Below are 23,188 nucleotides of genomic sequence, written 5' to 3' on the forward strand. Positions count from 1 at the left end.
TTTATTTAATTACTTTTTAAGGTAAAAGGTACTGTGTGCCGTGTATATTAATAAATAAATTATCTCAAGATTTGGACTCAATGGTATCTATGAATACACAGAAAATTCATTGATGCTCTAATTTTTTGTTTTACCAATTATTAAAAAATATCATGAGCGAATAATAAATACAGTTATGTGCGTGAAATAGAGCCATAATCCTAGACCAGTGTTTTCCATGCGGTGGCATAGTTTAGTGATTGACCCGTTTGACTACCATGCTTGAGGTCTCGGTTTAATTTCCGGGGGGTTCGACATGCAGTATTTATTTATAAGATGGTTTTTTACTGCAGTACTTCATTGTTGTTAGACTGATCACCTTGCCTATCTGTAACAGACGATCGAGATACGCTGCATTCACTCAACAAATGCAGTGCCCTATACACCATTATATGTGGATAACGTTACGATGATGGTGGTTTATAATAACAATATTTTCTTGTGCCATTAGAGCTCGCTGGCATAGCATGGAGATGGCGGGGATCGTGTGTTATACCGGTGCCCACATCATCATGAAGGCTCGGGAGATTATAGAGCAGGTGGGGAGACCCCTGGAGCTGGACACGGATGGTATCTGGTGTGTCCTCCCTGCCTCGTTCCCAGAAACATTCACCTTCTTGTCCACTCACGCAAAGAAGAAGAAAATGATCATTTCCTACCCGAACGCCATCCTGAACTCTATGGTTAAGGTAAAAATATTTAAACAATCGTTCCTCTATGCTTTGTTTTTCTAGTTCTTAATTATATTGTTTATGGCTTAAAAAGTGTTTCTAGCCGACACATAACAAGTCATAAAAAATATTTGTTTTTCTATGGTTCATTTTTCTAATTCTTAATTATTTTTTGTGTGGCTTAAAACTCGTTTCTAGACAACATACTTTTTAACCATTTTCTAATTCCTTAATTTTTTTAATGGACAGTTGAAGTAGATTATAGATTTTGATTGTATAATACTCAAAGTCCCTATGCCTAATCGTGGTGTAAGAACCTATGCACCATTAGGTGCAGATAAGAAAATAATAATGTATGTTGTCTTGATTTTGACACTACGCATATTATGTAAGTAGTAGCTTCAATTAAAAAAAATATACCTATTCTACACTGTCCATGCTTAAAAAATGTATGTCTATTGAAAAATTATCAATGGCAATTTTGAAATACTTTTTTCAGGATTCCTTTACTAATGATCAATACCATGAACTCGATGACCCAATCACAATGCAGTACTCTCAAAGATCGGAAAATTCAATTTTCTTCGAAGTTGACGGACCTTATTTAGGAATGGTTTTACCCGCATCTAAAGAAGAAGGCAAAAAGCTCAAAAAACGATATGCCGTTTTTAATTTTGATGGCACACTCGCGGAGTTGAAAGGATTCGAAGTCAAACGCAGGGGTGAACTGCAACTGATTAAAATCTTCCAGTCTTCTGTATTTGACGCTTTTTTGAAAGGAGATACCTTGGAGACTTGCTACGCGGCGGTCGCAAAGATCGCCGATTATTGGCTGGATGTCTTGTATAGCAAAGGATGCAATATGCCAGATTCTGAACTGTTCGAATTGATTTCCGAAAACCGATCCATGTCTAAAAAGCTCGAGGAATACGGCGGTCAGAAATCTACGTCCATTTCTACTGCTAAAAGATTGGCAGAGTTTTTGGGAGATCAGATGGTAAAAGACGCCGGTTTGGCTTGTAAATTTATAATTTCGCGCAAGCCAGATGGAGCCCCAGTTACAGAAAGAGCCATTCCACTCGCCATTTTCCAAACTGGAGCTAGTGTTAAGAGACACCACTTGAGACGCTGGCTCAAGGATAACTCTATCTCTGATGATATCGATATAAGAGACGTGTTGGACTGGGGATATTATATCGAGAGACTAAGTGGGGCCATACAGAAGATCATCACAATTCCAGCAGCAATGCAAGGGGTATGTATATTTATTATAATGTCTTTACGGTTCAAAATGAAAATTATACTCCATAAATGTAATAATTAGAAATATGCTGATCAGACTTTTGGCCAACTAGTTGGCTTTTTGAAGGGCTAACGAATACTTAGTTTGTTTTTATATTACTTTGTGTATATTTGTATCAATTCAGCTTCTAATTTTACTTTTTTACCTAACGTGTAACCTTGACCATTATGTTTTACTTTAGGTGCTAATTTTTAAAATTTGTAAAATACGGACATAACTTCTATTAATACTTATACATAAATGCATGTTGTAGTAAATAAATTATGGAAATTCAGTTCATATATAAATATAATAGTTACGTTAATTTTCTGAATAACTAGCTTTATTGGGATTGATTAAAACTCAGCTTTTATTTGTTGTAAAATAAATATATTGTTCCGTTATTTTTATATTTCATATTTTTTACAATTTCGCATCGCTATGACTTACCGTTTTGGAGAAATTCTTGTGACAGTTTTATAATATAAATCAATAGTTTTAAAGACTTCCATTAAATATTCATTGAAACTTTTCTATTAGCTCTCAAATCCTGTTGAACGAGTAAAGCATCCCGACTGGCTTCACCGGAAGATGCTAGAAAAGAATGATGTCTTCAAGCAAAGGAGGATCAATGAAATGTTTATTACCAAAGATAAACCTCAAGCTTCCAGTCCCGATATACAAGATGACGATAATAGTGAATCAGTGCCAGTAAGTAAACTCTTCTTGTATTCATTTTAAAAATTCTCTTGATCATAGTTCTTATGTATATAAATTATTTTCAGTAAAAAAAATTCTCAGTGCCCGGGCAGATAAAAAATACAATTCTTTGGCTACTCTCAAGTAAAAATCTGGAAAAGTTAAATAAGTGGAGATCAGTCTACCTTTCCCCCGAATACCGAACGGAGCTTCTCGCTATTTTCCGTTGCCCTGTTATAGGTCCTGTCGGATTTACAGATCTGGTGGCTTCCAAAAAAAATTTCAAGGCTTTTAGAAGGTTTTGATCATTTCTACAAATTGATCATGTCTAATCAGTGAAGAATTCACTTCCCTCTTTTCCTATTTCCAATAAAGTACATGTATTTCTGGATTACCTTCATTTGGTATAAAGATGCAGAAGGCTTCCAGATTACAGAGAGCTCCCTTGGGCAGATTTTCTTGTTCAGCAACGAGCAATGAGCAATTTTTTACCGCCAAGGAGAATAGACAGTATCTAATATGTTTGCTTATACAGTAAAACCCTTGTTTTATGTTTTTCAAAGGAGCAATAAAAAAAGTGTAAAACCGAGGAAAATTCTAAAGTGAGGAAATTAAACATGTATGGAAAAAATGAAATTACATAAAAATATCATTATTGTCTAGACTATTCTAAATATGCTGCAGAAAAATTGTAAGAACTGTCGTAATTGGGGATTATTCATATTTACATTGGTAAAGCATTGGCTTTAGTTAAAAAAGTTGTTTTCAAGCAATTCTACAATGGGTTATTTTTTATTGAATTAAAAATAAAAGGTTAAAATAATTTTACGTAGGTACTCAACCCTAAAACGCAAAAATAAAAATTTGAATTTTCTTAAAATGCATACAACCATTTTTTCCCTAAATATTGGGAAATTTTATTTATATGGTATCACTTTTTTTAGTATGGCACCACAATATTTCAACTGTCATTTACATCGCGGCAAAACTGTTTCTCACTTTTATATTAACTGTTTTAACCATCTTCTTTTCGCATTATTTTTATAACTTCAAATAATATTTCCAATGCCAAATTTATAAACTTTATGCATCGTAATTTATTGATGCAAAGACTTTATTCTTCCTAAACATGGGTCAACTGCATGTCACTATTTAGTAAAATGCCAAAATTAGACACTTAAACAAAATGGTCAATTACACTGCACCTACTTTGAATTTAGTTTGAGACAATAATTTACACATTTTTTTATTTACCTCGATTTTATTCTCCATTTATGCGGCGGCGCGCGGCTCGTTGTCTTTTGACAGAACGAATGAGTTTTTAAACATTTTCAACGTAAAACCGGGGTTATGAAAAATAAAAAAAATAAACGTTAATTGGGGGGATATTTGAATGAGAATGTATGGAAACAAATGGGACCTAAATATTACGGTGGTAAAACGAGGAACATAAAAATGAGGTTTTACTGTAACTTAATTTTACATAATTGTACTACACCTAATTTTATGGAATTGTATCCTTTTTCACTGTTTGGCAAGTATTATTTAAATGCTGATTTTCGGCACCGAACTGATCTGAATTGCTTTCTTGTTTAGATTGTGGATATGGAAGATATTGGGACATCTAAAAAGCTGACTGCCGGTATTATTAGGCCTATGGTCACCATAATGAAAAGGAAGAGGGAAACTACCGCTCAGGAAGAAATATCCAAACATTCATCGTGGAGAGAGGCTTTGGGACCTCCGCCCCCATTTGGAAAAACAAAGGTGAGATTAAATCCTTTCATGGCGATTTCAGAAACTGCTTAGTACAAACAAACTAATCGCACCATATGAATGATCTTTTTTAATTAAAATTTATTACTAAATGGTCTCCATATTTACAGAAAGAGAGAATTGAATGGATAGTTTTCCAAAAGAAAAAATGGGCTTGGCAAGCGGTCCAGAGGGGAGTTGGCTCCAGAAGAAAGAAAGGTTAGTATGGTAGTAATTATTTAGTTAATTTGAAATGATTACATATTATGGTAGTTGATGGAAATAATCTCACAAACTAGTCTTGAATTAACAATAATTGAGTATATCCAAATGTTTGTTACAAGAAATAGGTTGGTGAAATAATTAGTTAGAAAAAGTATAATAAAACGTTACACAAACTAAAAAATGAAGGTAAACAAGAAAAAATAGTAAGCATATAAACGAAAAATGCAAAGATATAAGTTAATGAAATAAATTCTGTAATTTATTATTTTTTTTTTTTTTTATATTTCAATGTCAGGTAAGAAGAATGTCTCTAGTACAGCTGATGATGAGTGCCTGGCTCCTGTGCGTAGCCACGGACCGTCAGCTACTCTAGGAGGATTCCTCAAAAGGGCCCAGCGAACACTACTGGATTCACCTTGGCAAATTATTCAAGTAACTCTTTTCTTTTTTTACATTTGTTTTGATAGATAAACTGAGGTAGAAAACATTATTTAGAAGGGAATACGGAAGCATTTACAAGGCTTATGTCCTGTCATCGTTTGGTTTGAGTGATCACTTGACACTTTGGTTGTAAACATCCACATTTCTTCAATTCTTCCATCTGTTGATTTGTTGCCTAGTAAGGGAAATAATCTCAGCCACATCAATAAAGGTTTCAGCTCTTTGACTTTCCAAAAATCCACAGTTCAACAGACAAAATTGACCCCCGTTCGCGGGGGATACATTCTGGACATGGCTGCAATAAGCGAAATTTTGCAATCAACGGGGGATTATTCACATTGTCTGTTTGACATTATAAATCTTATGAAGGGATAAAAATATGTAGACAGTATACATAATTAGCGTGCGCTTGACACTTGACATTGCAGCTAAGATTACACTGAAGTATTGAAGGACAACTGATTGTCCGAAAAACCCAAACATACCAGGCACCGGCGTACTAGCGTTACATATTTTGTGTCACTCACGCTCATGAATTTACGTGTATTGTGAGTGAGCAAAAAAGAAGAGCTCGCATGTGCAAACACTCATTACGACAATTCCTGGAATGTGTCAAAGCCGGAAAAGTGTGAAAAAAAACTCATTATAACGAATCGGCACTCGCCAGGGTCGCAATGAAAGGGGGTTACCTGTACCCAAAATACTGATTACCTATCACGGATGTCAAATTACTGACAGTAAAGTAAATTAATGAAATGATCATGACGAAAGTTCGTTGGATTAAGGAAAAGAAGGCAATTACCCACCAATTGAAATGCCATTGATTACATGCTTGTAATGTGTCTATTTAATTATACGTCATTAGCGGCCACTCTATGTATGTTGTCTAGTACATGCAATCCTAGTATTTATTTATTAAAGGATTTAGTCCATTAAAAAAATGGCAAACTCATGTTCTTACTAAACATACAGGCACAATTGAAATAAAATACAAATAAGGAAAATTAAAACTAGGACTGAAATTAGATCTGGTCTATCTTGGAGATTTTTTAAATCTAGAAATAGAAAGACTTGCACCAAAAATTGTATTGTATTGTCACTATGCTAATATAGCTAACTTAATAGATTCAACACAAGTTTCAAATTTCAAACCCATTGACGCGCTAAATGTATAATGAATCAGTTAAAACTATTACGTATTAATAATAGAAGGGAAATTTCAGATTTAGTGCTACTGTTCCAAATATTAAATAATGTTTTTGACAGTCTCGAACTCTTACATATTATAATTTTTTTATTTGAGACAGCTTGGAACGAGGCAAACTATTGCCTTCTCTGTTGATTTGCTAAGTTCAAACTATGCTAAGTTTTCATCTTTTCCACAGTAGCACATGTTAGCAAACAAACATGGAAATAATTTAGATTTTTTAAATTTATGCTCGTTGAAATTTAAATTTATACTTTTTAAACATTGTACCAAACTGTAATTATTAATTATGTGTAGTACTGTCTCTGGTGTTGATTACCTCAACATAAAGGAATACATTGCCTCTGTCACTCCAAGACTTGACATTTTTTTATCTTCTGTTATTTTGTCTTGTATGCTTAAGTTATGGGTCAACAGGAAATGCGGTTTGATTTTTCTGTATACAAACATATATTCGTATTTTCTCCCTTAATTATGGCACTAGAGCAGTGATTTTACACACTAGATATTTACCATTGGCGTATCCCTATCATTTTGTTTTTTGATAAATTGTTTCTTATGGGACATAGGACTATCAAAAAACCCACAAAAGTTTTGTCTTAAAAAACAGAAAAGGTACCGACACAGAAAAACTTAAATAAAATATGTCTTTTCAAATATGCTACATGTTTGACCTCGACAATTGTGACGTCGAAATTTGTGACGATGTTCTATTTAAATTTAAGCAAAGCTCAAAATTTAACCCAATCGTGAAATATTAGCGGCGTGGCCAATGCAATCAACCATTTTTGCCGGAGCTTAAAAATATTTTTAATGCTTCTAATAAGTACTATATTTTTTTTTTTGCTAAATAGTATTTTGAAGACATTAATTTAAAATTGTAAAAAAAAAAACTGGTATTCCCCTATTGTTTTGTGATTTGTTTTTATAATTATGTTTTTTATACTTTGTTAAAGGCATGTGCCATGAAAGAAATAAATAAAAATAAATACAACTTTCAAATGATTTGGCTAGATTTACGAGACCAGCGAACCCGGGCTGTTCAAGCTGTGGGCCCTGGTCGGCTCAGAGCTACACCAGATCCGGCTGCGGGTGGCGCGAGTTTTCTACGTGAACCAACGCGTGAGTCGCTCGGAGGAGAACGGCGCCCTCTGGAAGCGGTGCAACCGCATCCTGCCACGCGCCCGCCCCGTGGCCCATCTCTACCAGTACACAGTGCCAGAAGAACTCTACCGCCAGCATCAGGAGTGAGTTATTGCAATTTCTGCCAATGTATTGTACAAATAAAGAAATTAACGGAATGACGCTGACCATTTTCAGATGTTAAAAATATAATAAAGACATAGATAATGAAGTATACATGATGAAGTTCAGTGGTTTTTTATTATTTGTCAACAGAATATCAAAACCAAGACAAAAATGTACATTTATTTTTGTGTATTGTATGATTTATTATTAATTATCATCCTTGTGATTTTTTTAATTTTGTAAATTGGTGAATATTTCTGACATTTAAAAATTGAACCCCTAAACGTCGAAAACTATCACAACATAAAAACACTATAATTAAACATTATATATAATAACATCAGTCGATGGAGGAGTGCTTTCCCGAAATTATTATTGAATTCATGAGAATAAACGAATTTGAGATGAATAAGTGACTCAGATACCAAAATAATATCAAAATTCCTAAATTCCACACAATTCATGGTCAAAATAGTTTTGTTTTCAAAGGAATAAAATATTACAATAATCTCCCTAATGAACTAAAAACTATTAAAACTAATATACAGTAAAGCCTCGTTTTTACGTTCCTCGATTTTACATTTTCCCGATTTTACACCGGAATGTTCAGGAACCATTTTTCTTCATACATTCTCATACAAATATTCCCCCCAATTAACGTTTTTTACATTTTTCATCACCCCGGTTTTACGCTTAAAATTTTTCGGAATTCATTTGATGTGTCAAAAAGGCCAAAATTATGTCGTAATAATGATGCCGCAGCCCGCGCGGCCACGCGAATGAAGAATAAAAACAGGTTAACAACTAATAAAGGATAAATTACTGTCTTAACCTAAATTCAAAGCAGGTGCAGTGTAATTGACCTTTTTGTTTGATTGTCTTCATTTGGGGCTGTCATAGTGTTCATTTGAACAAAACCGTCATATACGCAAAAATCATGATACGCAGTTGATAAACGCTTAGGAATAAAAAAGTTTTAATATCATTAAATTGCGATTCAAAGCAGGTGCAGTGTAATTGACCTTTTTGTTTAAGTGTCTTCATTTGGGGTTGTCATAGTTTTCGTTTGAACAAAACCGCCATTTACGCAAAAATCACGATACGCAGTTGATAAACACTTAGGAATAATAAAGTTTTAATATCATTAAATTGCGATGTTTAAAACATAACAGTAGAAATATTTAAAGTTATAAAAAAGATGGTTTAAAAAGTTGTCATAAAAGTGGAAACAATTTTTCCGCGATCTATATGACAGTTGTTTTTAGTGATGCCATAGATAAAAGTGATACTATATAAATAAAATTTCCCAACATTTAGGGGAAAAATATTGTATGTTATTTTATGTAAATTCAAAATTCTATTTTCGTTTTTTTATTTTTTTTTTACACATAAAGCAATTTTAACACAATGTTTTTAAAGCAAATCAAAAAACAGATTACATAATATTGTTGTGAAAAAATATCAAAATATTTTTAGTGAAATCATTAAAAATAAGTTTAAAAAAATATTTTTTTAATTTCCTATCCCTGATTTCCTGATTGAAAAAAAAAATTCTCTGATTATTGAAAAATATATTTGAGTAGGTACATGAAAATAACATTTTTATATGTATAAACTTAAATGTATTTATATAATATGTAATAGATTTTCTTTACTTTGTACACTTTGTGGAAATATGTTATTGGTTCAGAGTTTATACACTATATGTTTGTTTACTATAAATATGTATGTAGAACTGTTGGTTCCCGAATAAAATAAAATAATAAATTATTTATAATTTTGTTTCAGAGAGTTGATGGCGGAACTGTCAGCTCCTGAAATAGAGGGTATTTATGAGACGCAGATGAGTTTAGAGTTCAAGGCCCTCGTGCAGCTGGGATGCATCTGTACTGTAGATAAACAAGAGGCCAGAAAGTAAGCCGCTGTTATTTTTAATTTATTACCTCAAATATTTATGATATAACAGTTCAAGTCCCTCTTCAAACACAAGGGCTTATCTGTTTGGAGAAGCACAGCAAAAACAAAACATCAATACAATGATCGAATCGGGTTGTGGCCCCGTGGCTAGGGTCACGGACTCACGAACCAAAGTCAACTAACTCCAGTCTGACGATTGTTATTCTCTTTATCTTCAGAACCTAAGTCTCTTGATATATTTATGAGCTCGTCTTCAGTAAGAAGTGGCGCTTATTCCTCAGAACAGCATGTTATCCATTTTGATAAAACATTTCGCTTCAGTTCTGAATTTACAGATACCTTCTGAATCAATTTTTCTAAAGGAACTAAGTCAAGTCTATAGGCACATGGCGGACCACCGAATTCGACATAGGAACACCAGTGAATTATAGAGCCGGATTTTGTGCTTTCAACTAGTCAAAATTACGGCGGATTATAATAATTGTCGAATAATTGAGCGGCGGATTACTGAGATACTGGATAAGTAAATTGGGATTGTCTTTCGGTCAAACCAATTTTTATATATCTGCTTTCCTACAACACTTAAGTAAATGTATATTTGTATATTCTCATGTGTAAATCATAAGAACGCAAACAAATGTCTCATTTAAAAAAATAATTAATGACCTTATAATTTTGACACAAATTATTTATCGATCAAACTTCTTGGTTAAATTTTATTTATATCTTCATTGAACAGCGAGAGCTTTTTAACATGTGTGATCAGAATAAATATATTATCTTAATGAACGATGTGAGCCTATGACAGTATCTTCAAGATAATTTGTTTTATTTATGAAATTAATTGAAGTACTTATTTAATCTTACAGATTGATTTCCAAAGGCTTTACAAACATGGATAATTTTACCCTTAATCAGCTACAGTTCAAAAGTATTGCGTACCAATCATATTTACAGAAAAATGTAAGTATATCAATAATATTATGACTATTAATTTGCGGGGTAATTACTACAACTTGGTAACTTCAAAATCAGCATTTGTGAGTTACCCACTAAAAACACTTTTTTTTATCCTCCTCCAAGAATGCTACAAATAGACAAGTCATGCATTCAAATCATCGTATTATGATTTTAATGAATCATGACTTGCTTATTTGTAATTTGTGGAGGAAGATACAAATATGCTGATTTTGAAGTGCTCCTGTGGCTTTTCTCTTAGAGTAATAATGCGCGTGCCTATAGAGACGGCATATCGCTATGTTATATGGAATAAAAATGAAAATTTTATATGCTCCAACTTCATATCGCTTACGGCCATCTTGACAGAAATTAATATTATTTACCTTGCATCAATGTTTGCAGGGCGGCGAGTGAATGTGTAGATTGGATGTATGTAAAACAATAATATAAATTAATGATGTACTAAATTATTTTACCAATGCTACTGTGGTTTTTCAATTACAGAATGACGTGTCTCCCCTAAGGCAGATCTTCCTATACCACCACACGGGGGGAGCCTCTTCCAGGGCTATGTGGGCACTCTGCCTGGGCCCCACTAAGAAGGGGCACATATTTGTACTGGACACAGTCAAGACCAATCAGATGCCTAATATGAACACGCTGTACAATGCGGAGAGAACTGCCAAGTAATCATTATATATAGTTGGATAATTTATATAGTGCCATTTTTGTGAAAATCACATCAAGGGCGCTGAACAATTAATAAATATCCCACAGTACGTCTTGCAGCTACAGAGGGCATGGACGGTTGGGATTCTAGTTCCTCATTTTCAATTAAGTTCAAAAAAAAAATATAACAGATAAGAGCTAGATTACAGGACGTCTTGCAGCTACAGAGCGCATAGACAGTTAGAAATTTAGCCCCCATTTACACATTTTAAAAGTTGACAAATAAATTTAGTGTATTAATGATACTAAAAAAAAAATTATAATATGAATAGTAAAAAGGAGTAAAATTACAACACGTTTTGCAGCTACTAAGCGCATAGACGATTGGAATTCTAGACCCCATTTACAAAATTTAGGTATTTTAAATTTGATATATGAAAGCTAGATAACCAATCATCGTGCAGCTACAAAGCACATGGACGAGTGGAATTCCAGCAAAGTTAAAATGATATCAATAAATTTACAAAAAATAGAGCATAGTAGTAAGTTTGTCAAGTGTTCATGCCAAGAAGTAAGCAATAAAAAACTAAATAAATAAAGCACTGTATCAACTCCATGGTTAACAAGGGGAGATAGATGTCCGAAGAGAATATTTTGTAGACAGTAGGTAGATACCGCCACCATGTGGCCCACTGGCCGCTTGATAATTTCTAGAAATGCATGTGTGTAGACTGGGGGATTATGCCTATTGTTCCAACGACTTGGTGTCCATTTTGGTCCGTATTATTTCATTTTATGAGACGCAACATTCCTGTTCAATCATTGTTTCTATTAACTCGAAAAACTCCCTCTGGAGACGTTGCTGTAACGTCCTTTTACATTAAGTAAAAGAGGGCATGTTTTTAAATACAGATATTAAAGTTGACCCAATTTAATTTTACAACAAATTAAATACGTAGTACCTATATTATTTAACATGAAAAATCACAATGTAAATACTTCAAATAATTATTTTAAAAAATAACCACATATGTGAAATTCCCATTGTAATACAGCTCCTGGGAATAATTATTATATTTGTGTAGAATATCTACGGGCACAGAAGAAACTCAGCTGCCTCCTGCCGATATAACATTTGAAGTGCGTTGCGAGACAGATGTCAAGCAGATATACCGCCTAATTCAACGCGCACTCCAAGACTATAGAGATGAAAACAAGGGACCTACTCTGTGTGCAGTCCAATCTACACATTCACTCGCCGCTCTGCAAACATTAATGCCCGGTAAATAATATTAATTTCTGTCAAGATGGCCGCCATTAATATGAAGTTGGAGCAAATCAAATATTAATTTTTATTTCATATAACATAGCGATATGCCGTCTCTATACGCATGCACATTATTACTCTAAGATAAAAGTAATTAGCATATTTGTATCTTCCTCCACAAATTACAAATAAGCAAGTCATGATTCATTAAAATCATAATATGATCATTTGAATGCATGACTTGTCTATTTGTAGCATTCTTGGAGGAGGATAAAAAAATATGTTTAGAGTGGGCAACTCACAAATGCTGATTTGAAGTTACCTGGTTGTAGTAATTACCCCGCAAATTAATAGTCATAATATTATTATTTATATACTTACATTTTTTCTGTAAATATGATTGGTACGCAATACTTTTGAACTGTGGCTTTTGACTACGGGTAAAATTATCCATGTTTGTAAAGTCTTTGGAAATCAATCTGAAAGATTAAATAAGTACTTCGATGAATTTAATAAACCAAATAAATGATTTTTAAGATGCCGTCATAGGCATTAAGTTAGTTATTAAGTTTACAATCGAAGGAATAATTTACAATCACATATTCCTCAGCATTTTAAGCTTTTGGCATGGAATTTAGGGTAATCTCTTGTGTTCTTGTTCAATACTGTTTTGACAGCCTCCTCTGTTGGCCGGTCTTGCTTTGGTGAAATGTTTAAACACATGACTATAGTCAGTTACAGAAACATTAAAAAGCTTTTTGTTTTTTATCTTTTTCCAATCTATATTATAAGAACTTTTTTTTTCTGTACGCATTCTGATGAATAGCTTTGGAACATACACAAAGGTAATCAAACAAACATAACATTTATATTATGTAAGAATTGTATGTATATTCGGGGTCTGTGTTCAAGGCACACGGAAGGAATGTGGTAGTGTATTGTCACAAACACATTATATTCTTGAATATTGAGTTAACACCTAGATGTTTAGGAAACCCTTTAATATTAATTCATAAAATTTGATTTGAATACATATAACGTATCTTTGATCGTTCTGGGCTAGGGTGACTGAATGGCATAATAATTGGTCTTGCGATGTCCGAGGAACAGTATTTCATTATAAGCCCGCAAGTGGAAAAATGGAACTTGTCAATAAATTATATTAATTCTTCTTCCGTCACATAGGTCTTTGTGAATATCCGCTGGTGCCAATACATGTGCGAGATGTGGAGACGTTATATGGAGCACTGGATTGGCAGAGACTCGGTGCGAGGTCTATAGTGAGACACTACCTCAACTTGGAAACTGTGATCGACCTGACTATGGAGCAATGCAGGTAAACTTACAATAAAATGGAAGCCAAGTGTTTTTTTTAAATTTATCTGTGCTGTTTAACTAAGCCAAATGCATTCTTCAATTTTGTTTGTGTTAGTCTGAAAGCTCCATGATTATTTTTTGTTGTTTATTTTTGTAATTTCATTTATCTATGCGCTCGTATATTATAGCAATACGCTGTATCTATAGATACAGCATTTTGGCTTAGCAATGTTCTATCAATTTAATTCGTCGAATTACATCAGACGGTAACGAGGCAGCTGATGAATTAGCAAGGCTGGGAGCTGAGACAGCCCCAATAGGCGCTGAACCCTACCGTGGGTTGCCTAAATGTGCTCCTCGTAATGATTTTAGGTCATGGGCCAGGAAGCAGAGTGTAATGCTCTGGCAAAAAGTACCTGGTCAGCACCGTGCGAAGGAACTGATAACAGGGTACTCGCAAAGTTTTGCTTTTGACCCAATAAAGCTCAGCCAAAATCAAGTGACGGTTATCACTAGAGCCTGCCTAGGACACTGCAGATTGAAACACCTTGCTAGAACCAACCTTTCCGTAACTTCTAGATGTAGGTTTTGCAGTGCAGATGAGGAAACACCTATACACATTCTATGTGAATGTGATGCTTTACATCATAAAAGGAGCCTCATCCTCAGGGGACCACTGGTTAAACCTGAGGATGAAGAGCTCGCCCCCCACCAAATAGCCCGATCTGGGCTTGGAGGGCGAGAACTATTTACGGAGATCGGTCACAATAGATCTTCACAGGTCACAGTGACGTCAGGAGCATGCATAGCACTGACCCCCACCACTAAGAATAAGAATTCATCATACAAACTTACTTTTATTTATTTATTGTTGTTATTTCCCAAGGAATTGATGATGACACCATGCTGTAAGTGTAAAAGAAAAAACTTCTGTCATCACAGAATAGTGCATCTTAAAATACAGCATTCTGCCAGGACAACCACACAAATACGCTGTTTGTTTTGCCATTACAGCGCTGCTGCTATGAGGAACATGGTACGGTGCGTGCTTCGGATGTTTGAGTTACACCATGTTGCCCTTATAAATAAAAAAAAAACATTTTTTTTAATTTTTGGCCAGAACATGTTTCTGTGAATTCTATTAAAAATACAAAACTCAATTTTTTATTATGTTTTGAATGAAGGGTCAATCTAATTTCTCTTTTTTTTTATTATTCTTACTATTAGTCTGCAAAAAATACGACAAAATGTCTAAAAAACTTTAAAGTCATTTATCTGAAAACTAAATACAGCATATTGTCATAACACGGGAATATGTATCAAACAGAGGTAATCTATGAATTCAAATATATAACATATTATTTTGAATTGAGTGGTGATTATGGGTATTCATGATTGAATGAAATTAAATTAAATTGGAATGTTTTTAAATAACCTTAATGTTATTGATTTAGGTATTTCCACGTTCCAATAGGCAATATGCCAGCCGACCCAACGCTGTTTGGAGCAGATCTGTTCTTCGCCCGCCATCTTGTGAAGCACAACTTTGTGTTGTGGTGTTCTGACAAGGACAGGCCGGACCTGGGAGGGAGAGAAACAGATGATAACATGTAAGAATATTTACCATTGATTCTGAACTATTAAATATGTGAAGACAATAAGCTACCTGCAAATATTTAAAAATACAGCCGGGCCTTGAAAGTCCGAACCCCAGCTTATCTGAACGCAAACGCCCCCCTACCTCTATGAAGCCTCTGTGGCCCTGGTTATTTGAATCACACTACATTTCCGGCTAAGATGTGGAAAATTTTGACCCTGAAGATGACTTACTATTAAGCCTTTTTCAAAACAGAGGCTTTTCAGAAGTAGAGATTAACAATTTCTTGATAAACAATGCTGATATTGGTTGTCTGGAGCCTTTAGCTGATGAAGACATAATATGAAAAGTAAGAAATGAACATGACAGTGTGACAAAAATACAATAGTCTAAAAAATATCATCGCTCTAGTGCCATAATCCAGGGAGTTAGTACCGGAATACGTTTGTATGAAGAAAAGTCAGAACCCACATCTTCTTTACTTAACTTCTTATTAAAAAAGTTTTTAACTCTAGGCTGGTGAGTGAGACGGAAGAGTTGGGCGGATGCAGCCAGAGCGCGTCGGGTGCCTACCCCGGGGTGTGTGTTGAGCTGGAGACCGAGTCCCTGGCGGTGTGCGCGCTGCTGCAGGCCGCGCAGGTCCTTCACGCAGAGGGGACCAGCGCGGCCACCAGCTTTGGGGCACAGCCCCAGGCCCTCATACATGATGCCATCGCACTCTCAGGTAAAGCACGAGGGACAAGTAGACATGGGTGTACATGAACTTTGCTACCAAACTTTGATACCGGAGTTGAGGTTACCATTGCTCTCCGCCAAAAAAATACTTGCTGACCTCACTCTTAAAGGCCGTTTACACTCGAACAATACAATATTAATCCGTAAAAAATCTAGGAGTACAAATGGATGAACATCTCTGCTGGCGAGCTCATACTAATGAATTAAGCCGCAAAATATTTTTCAGTCTACACTCACATAGAAGGTTGCAAAAATTCTTACCCATTAATACTAAATGCACCCTTGTACAAGCATTACTACTACCCATTCTAGATTATGCTGATGTTTCCATGACTGATTTAATCTGTGAGCAACTCGATAAACTTGAACGACTTCAGAATACATGCATAAGGTACATTTTTGGTCTTAGGAAATATGACAACATTTCTGATTATCGTAGGCAACTGAAAAGGCTCAAAATTAGACAGCGGAGAGACTATCACTCCCTCTCACTTCTGTTCAATGTACTTCATAGTCCTAACGCTCCTATATACCTGCGTGAAAAATTTCAACGCTTATCAGTTCATGGATTACCTCTTCGTTCTAATTCTCAAGGCACTCTCTTAATACCCATCCACAATTCCTCTTTCTTCTCTAACTCAAATAGTATCCATACGGCTCGACTGTGGAATCATCTCCCATCCACCATCAAAGATGTTACTACATTATCTCTGTTTAAATCACGTCTGAAGAATCATCTCCTTTCCTTAATCTCTCCTCCTTTCCTTTTTCCTCTTTTTTTTTTTTACTTTTTCCCATTGAGTAATAGTTTTGATTTAAGGTAATTTATAAACAAATACATTTATTTCTATTTTTATATATTTTTAGCTTTTTAATCTTTTTTTTCTATCGAATATGTTCTGTAACTTGAATTATAAAAATGAAACTTTTATTTTATTGGTTAGTTGGAAGAAATTGCCATTTGGCAATAAACCCGCCAATGTACAAATAATATTATGTACAAAAAGTTGAATAAAAAAAAAAAAAAAATTGCTTTGTCCCAGAACTAAACCATTTTCCACGTGTAAACAGCAATTTACCGAGATAGACGGGTAGGCTATCTCCGCGGAACAATGATTACCCCTACCACCGCGCGCGGTCGCCAGTGGGTCTCATGTGAACACACGCGGGCAGGACCTTGAAACAATAGTGATTCTTTCGATGTAAACATGTCTCTCCTGCACATTTTTGCTGTCAAAAATAGAGGCAGAAAAAAAAATTTTTTTTGATCAGTTTGTTTCTCTAACAATTCCAATACGTCACGTAATAAAATAAATTTTTTTTTTCGTGAACTCGCTCGTAATATACACAGTCATGTATTCATTTTCACAGCACTCACGTGCGATCTGCGGCCAAATTTTCGTATTGTCCCAGCGTTCTGTCCCCATGGTCAAAGCTTTTCACGAAGCTGGGACAAGACAATATTGTCTAATATCTATTGTATTGTCCATATGTAAACGGCTCTTTATGCACAAGGTGGTCTGCACTCTAATAGTTTGTCCCTGATAAAGTTTCGTGTACCCACAAGAACCACCAGACTTCAAGACATATTTCAGTGCTTGTATAATAGCACAAACTATGCTCGCCGTTCTCCCCTGGCTCTCATTATACCGAGCTGTTGGACTGTCCCCACATCACTCCTGCTGCAATTGAATCAACTGTCCTATCGCTGAATGGTCATAACCTCAATTCTCCAACTCTTTACTTCCTTTCCTTCTTTTGTTTACTATTACTGAATTTAATCAAAACGATTATTATTATTGTATGTTTTATAACTGTTGATATATTTGGGGAGTTTTTCGGAAGAGGAGATAGATATTCATTGATCTGATGAATTTCCATAGGATGAAGCCCATAAGGATTATAAAAAAGAACTGTGCAAGAACTCAACTTTGACAAACTCCGGTGGGACCTTAAAGCGATCTGTGACATAAGAACACCAGCCCCCTCAATTATTTTCCACTATTTTTGACAAGATTGTTTCGTAGCTGCAGTACCGAGTAGTGTGTGCACCTTTCATCAGGCTAAAAGAAAAAGATTTTAAATTTTAAATTCATTGTTTTAGGTCCGGGAGGAGCAGCTGTGGGTTATGATGAGTCCTCTCAGTGCAGTGCGGCTTTTAAAATCCTTCGTTCTATGGTGGCCGCATGGTTGCGAGATGTCTCCACCTACAAAAATGTATTTGCTGATTTTCAAATATCACATTTCTACAGGTAAATATCAATGTTCTGTTTTACTTGTGAATTTTTGTCTGACTAAAATAATTCAAAGCTTTCTACGTTGACGACAGTCGTGAAAAGTATACTCCTTTGCTAATAATATAAATACAAAATACTAATAATAATATTATAATTCTATGTGTGTGTGAAATAAAACCATAACTCTGAACAAGTGTTTTTTTTTTTTAGATAAGATAAAAAGTATAAGTTTACAATATTACAACTAAATACATATATTTACATTAACGTTGTGACTATGACTTTTCTCGGGTAAAATCTTTAAAAAGAAATCCAGTGGAGGTATGTCCACCTCGTAGTGTAGTAGAAGTTGGAGCTTTCGCCTACCATGCTTGAGGTCCTGTTTGATTCCTGGCACGGTGGATGTGAAATATTGGTTTGAAAAGTGATTCTACTTTGCAATATTTTATTGTGCCTGAACTAGGACCTGAAGCGTAAGACCGATCACCTTACGTTCTGTGTAACAAAAATGATTCAGATACACTGCAATGAGGAAGTTTAGTGTTTTCTATTTGTCAACAGACTATCGAACTACGCCAATCTAAAAAAAAAGAATATGTATTGTGTTATCACTACGATTTTTTAAAATTTTGTTTTTTTTTCATTGCTCCATGCTCTACACTAGTTCTCTTCAGTGATTTGACCTGTTTGGTGGATTGGCTTCCCGAAATCCGCAAATCTTTCACTACACTCTATCATTGATTGATTTAAAAGAACTTGTGACGTCATTTAAAGTAGTTCATTTTTATTATTTTTTTTCATGCACTTTAGAGAAACTTTTCGGTACAATTACATGCTCTATTTTTTACCGCATGTAAGAAAACATTTTTATATCCAATTTCCCGTAGCGCTGTATTTCCTCATTGGAGTACCTATGCAGTGCCTTATGCACCACTGGGTGCGGATAGGGAAATGACAACAAATTATTTTTTTTAAACATTTTTTTCCTTGCCTTTTTAAAGCACAATCTTCTAAATCATTTCTCTTTTCAGGTGGTTAAGAACTCCGACATGTTTGTTGTATGATCCGGCTTTGAGGAGAACGCTGCATAATCTCATGAAGAAACTTTTTCTCCAGCTCATTGCTGAGTTCAAGAGGCTCGGCTCACAAATTGTGTTCGCCAATTTCAACAAAATCATTCTCTGGACAAAGAAACATTCTATCCGAGATGCAATAGGTAATTTTGATCCATTTTCAATGTTGATAAGTCCTATTTTAAACTGCATATTGCTCATGATAAAACAATAATACCTTTAATATGTTCGCAGGTTACGTGGAGTTCGTTGTGCAGAGCATTAGAAATAAAGAACTATTCCACGGTATAGAGATATCCTACAAACAGTGCTGGTCGTATGTTCTGTGGCTGGATTTAGCCAACCATGCTGGTATCAAGGTTATTATCCTACTAAACACTTAGCCATTTCGCAATCCTAATAATTTTTCCTTTGCAATATTTTAAAAAGTGCGGTATGGTTTAACAAATACCCGCACAGCAACATATTAAAATAAGTGTCATTGGTTTATTTTTACAAACATATTTGTTTTTAGTGTCGGCTACCCAGAGGTTTGACAGAAGTAGGAGAGTCACAAGTCGCGGAGTCCTTACAAGAAGAAGATATGGATGACGATGAAGAAGAGGTATAAAAATTTCTCTATTTCAGTGACAAAATTATTGTACAAGTCTTTTTCTCTGGTTTCAATCCTCTGGATTGGCTTGCAGCAAAGCTTTGCATCTCCTCTGCCACTTTGGCCTGTCCTGGGCTGCCCTCTTTAGGTCTTCATATGACCCGCAGCTCATATCTTCACCTAAATCCCCGAGGTCACCCCTTGTAGTTTGTCCTCTAAGACATGTATAAGTAGTCGTTGACTTATGACCGCAGTCAGTTCTGATAAACAGGTCATAAGTCAGCTTATGCAATCCTATTGTTAATGATTTTGATAAAATTATCAATGAAACTTCTTGGTTTAGTTTTACTTTTTTATTATTTTGACTAAGTTTTCTAAGGCTTTCGCCTAAGTAGGCATCTTCAAGACTACTTAGGCGAAAGCGCTCGTTGGTCAAAATAATAAAAAGGTAAAACTAGTTTAATTTATAATTTTATCAAAATCATTAACTATGGAGTTTTATCAAGAAATATCAACAAAAAACATCAATATTAATCCTATTGTTTCTTTTTTTTTTAAAATATTTTTCGAGTTTGTCTTTGTTTTCTATGGTTTTTCTTTTTAGGATTTTAGAGTTTGTCTTTATTTTCTGTCTTGTTATATATAATCAGTGTATATGCACCTTCTCGCACTGCATCAAATGGCCACTTTTCGAACAGTATAAATCATCAGTGTCCTTCATTATTATATAACATTCGACACAACCCTAATGGAATGATCTACCTCTTTCCATAAAATATTGCGCATACTTGTTTATCCTTACTATTATGTCTTACTAAAAGAACTAAAAAAATAGGACCTGTGGATGTAAATAATAATATAATGTGTATAGGAGTCTATAGAGATGAACTGGAACCTGATGGAGTACTTGGCTGAGCAAGTGCGAGATCCTTTTGCTGGAGCCGTGGCGGGGTACATTAGTGCCGCACACACCCAGCAACAGGAACTACCCACATTACTCCGTGGAGAAATGTCACAAAAACTATTTCAGTAAGCCTCGAACCTCGTTTTAATTTTTATCTCATAAATTATGCCAACTTCTTGATTTGTTTATTTTTATGCGTGTTTTTTATGTAACTGTATTTTTTTATCTAAAATGTTTGTAAAAACCCTATGGGCGCTAAAAATATGTAAAAAAAAAAACAAGCTTTAGTTGGGATTTTTCGCATATTTAAAATGCTGTTCCTCGATCAACACAGCACAAACTATGGCTTGAATGCACCAATGTCGCGATTGTGTCGTATTGCAAACTCGAAACAGGATCTGGACTTTTTTGGTGTAAGTCTTTATAGATTTAAAAAATCACTAAGATAGACCAGATCTTGTCTTGAGGTAGTAATATTTATTTTTTTGTCCCAGCTTTAATTTTATTTTGTTGTATTTTATTTTATTAGTGCCTGTATTTATTATAAGAAATTGTATTTACCATAGTTAGAATGGACTGCATAAGTCTGTCAAATAAATGAATAGATATAAAATATATAAATAGGAGTTAAGTCAATTTTAAAAGTATTTTTAATTTCTCATTAAGATTACACAATTTGGTTTCAACAAATATTTTAAAAAAGAAAAATCAGTAAACAGATATTGCTGGCGCAACGACAGTATACAGTAAACCAATTTATCTTCAATTTGCTTTTTACATTCCGAAATACAATGTGATCCTACTTGAGTCAGAATCAATTGTTCAAAATTAAAAAAAGGTAATGTTACTTACCATTTTAAACACGTATGTACATCAATTTATAATTTTATATTAATGCTTTTTCTAGAATTACAGAGAAGATTCATTCAAAGATGCCTTCCTTCAAGTGGGAAAACGATGGTAGTTTAATGAGCGTTTATTACGACGGACAAAATGGGAAAAGGAACCCAGCTCTCGAGTTTGTGAACGCAATTTGCAAAGTGTTTGGGCTGGATACTACTATGGAAGAAGAGGTAAGACCAAATTAAATAGCCATCATTTCTGTCTGACAAAATCAAAGCATTAAATACATAAAGGAGGAAAAATTAATGACGACACTAGGAGTCTTACTGAAATAAAACATTGTGAACTTGTCGTAACCAATGACAAAACAAGCCGCTTCTATTTTATTCCATTTCACTTCCGTCTATTAATTTTGGTACAACATGAGTTTTTTTTCTTTAATGGGAGTTGCAGTATTATTGACCTTGCTTACAATGTACAAGGTTTATATTTCACAAGTAAATTTTGTTTCCTGGCTATCTATATCTAAGAAGTGTCGAGAAAGGGAGGGAATTTTGGCTGTAGACCTTTATAGAAAATTTTCTGCATTTGATTAATAAAGAGAAAACCACAGAAAATTCATTCAAAATAAGCCGGACTATTGATAAGACATCACGGCATTTTGTGCCCTGTTATCATTTATTGTCCTTATTACCTGTACTATCCTAACCATGAAAGATACTACCTCTGTGGTAAGTCATTGTGACCTCGCCAACGCTTCTGCATCGCGCCTCCAGGTTATGTCTTTCGATGCATCTTGAAGGGTTTCATCATCACATGGACAGCAGTTGATCTCGGGGAGTTTAAAACGGTGCAGGTAGCTCACAAACCCGCCACGACCCATGAGGCTTTGTGCGAGTTCGAAGCTCATGTGTTGCTATTTCCTGAAATCAGAGGCATCAAAAATAGAAGGAAAGAACATTTTAGTTATCTGTCCTGTGGTTTCGTTCAAATAACTTTAGTTCCAGAATTGCTGACTCCTGCTTCTAATTTTTATTTTATCAAAACTAAGAGGAAACTCGGCAAAATCGGGAGCTGCTCTTTCGTTACCTAGAATTCCGCTATGTCCTCTAACCCAACCAATATATTCTTATTTTTAGTGGTGGGGGTCAGTGCTATTCAAGCTCCTTACGTCACTGCGATCTGTGAACATCTATTGTGACGGGTCCCCGCGAATAGCGTCAGCCAATATATCTTATATTAAAATATTTGTTTCAGGTTAATCTCTTGCGTCGTAATCTCCTGAGGCTTATCGGAGTGGGGGAGTTCAGCGAACTGGCCGTGTGGAGGGACCCGTGTTCCTCCTTCACTCTATGCGAGGTGATCTGCAAAGTGTGCAACCATTGTAGAGATATAGACATGTGCAAAGACAACCACAGAGATATTGAAAATGATTGGTAACTAAATATTACTATCCTTCCAAATAGGTTATTTTATGGCAAGATAGAAATGGCTCCCCAAATCAATCATT

The 23,188-nt window shown here is 34.8% G+C and overlaps 1 protein-coding gene across 2 annotated transcripts in view; it reads left to right on the forward strand.

Annotated features, from left to right (window-relative positions):
• Nucleotides 1-23,188, forward strand: part of PolE1 (DNA polymerase epsilon catalytic subunit 1) — a 38,615-nt gene that overhangs the window by 13,404 nt on the left and 2,023 nt on the right. Inside the window, exons 16-36 of one of the 2 annotated variants that reach the window (XM_088233758.1) lie at nt 491-728; nt 1,210-1,965; nt 2,533-2,703; nt 4,288-4,458; nt 4,578-4,665; nt 4,967-5,103; nt 7,334-7,566; nt 9,356-9,481; nt 10,354-10,447; nt 10,949-11,130; nt 12,199-12,395; nt 13,566-13,716; nt 15,152-15,307; nt 15,810-16,018; nt 18,134-18,281; nt 19,298-19,482; nt 19,574-19,698; nt 19,854-19,943; nt 20,803-20,960; nt 21,743-21,908; nt 22,936-23,114. In XM_088233758.1, the coding sequence (XP_088089884.1) occupies nt 491-728; nt 1,210-1,965; nt 2,533-2,703; nt 4,288-4,458; nt 4,578-4,665; nt 4,967-5,103; nt 7,334-7,566; nt 9,356-9,481; nt 10,354-10,447; nt 10,949-11,130; nt 12,199-12,395; nt 13,566-13,716; nt 15,152-15,307; nt 15,810-16,018; nt 18,134-18,281; nt 19,298-19,482; nt 19,574-19,698; nt 19,854-19,943; nt 20,803-20,960; nt 21,743-21,908; nt 22,936-23,114 (3,960 nt within the window). Of the gene's footprint in view, nt 1-490; nt 729-1,047; nt 1,099-1,209; nt 1,966-2,532; nt 2,704-4,287; nt 4,459-4,577; nt 4,666-4,966; nt 5,104-7,333; nt 7,567-9,355; nt 9,482-10,353; nt 10,448-10,948; nt 11,131-12,198; nt 12,396-13,565; nt 13,717-15,151; nt 15,308-15,809; nt 16,019-18,133; nt 18,282-19,297; nt 19,483-19,573; nt 19,699-19,853; nt 19,944-20,802; nt 20,961-21,742; nt 21,909-22,935; nt 23,115-23,188 lie in introns of those variants that run through there. The other variant, XM_088233759.1, reaches the window with a different exon arrangement.

The sequence above is a fragment of the Micrasema longulum genome, unplaced genomic scaffold, assembly GCF_059751315.1.
Source record: "Micrasema longulum isolate JH-2025_06_02 unplaced genomic scaffold, ASM5975131v1 h1tg001149l, whole genome shotgun sequence".
Classification (NCBI taxonomy): Eukaryota; Metazoa; Arthropoda; class Insecta; order Trichoptera; family Brachycentridae; genus Micrasema; species Micrasema longulum.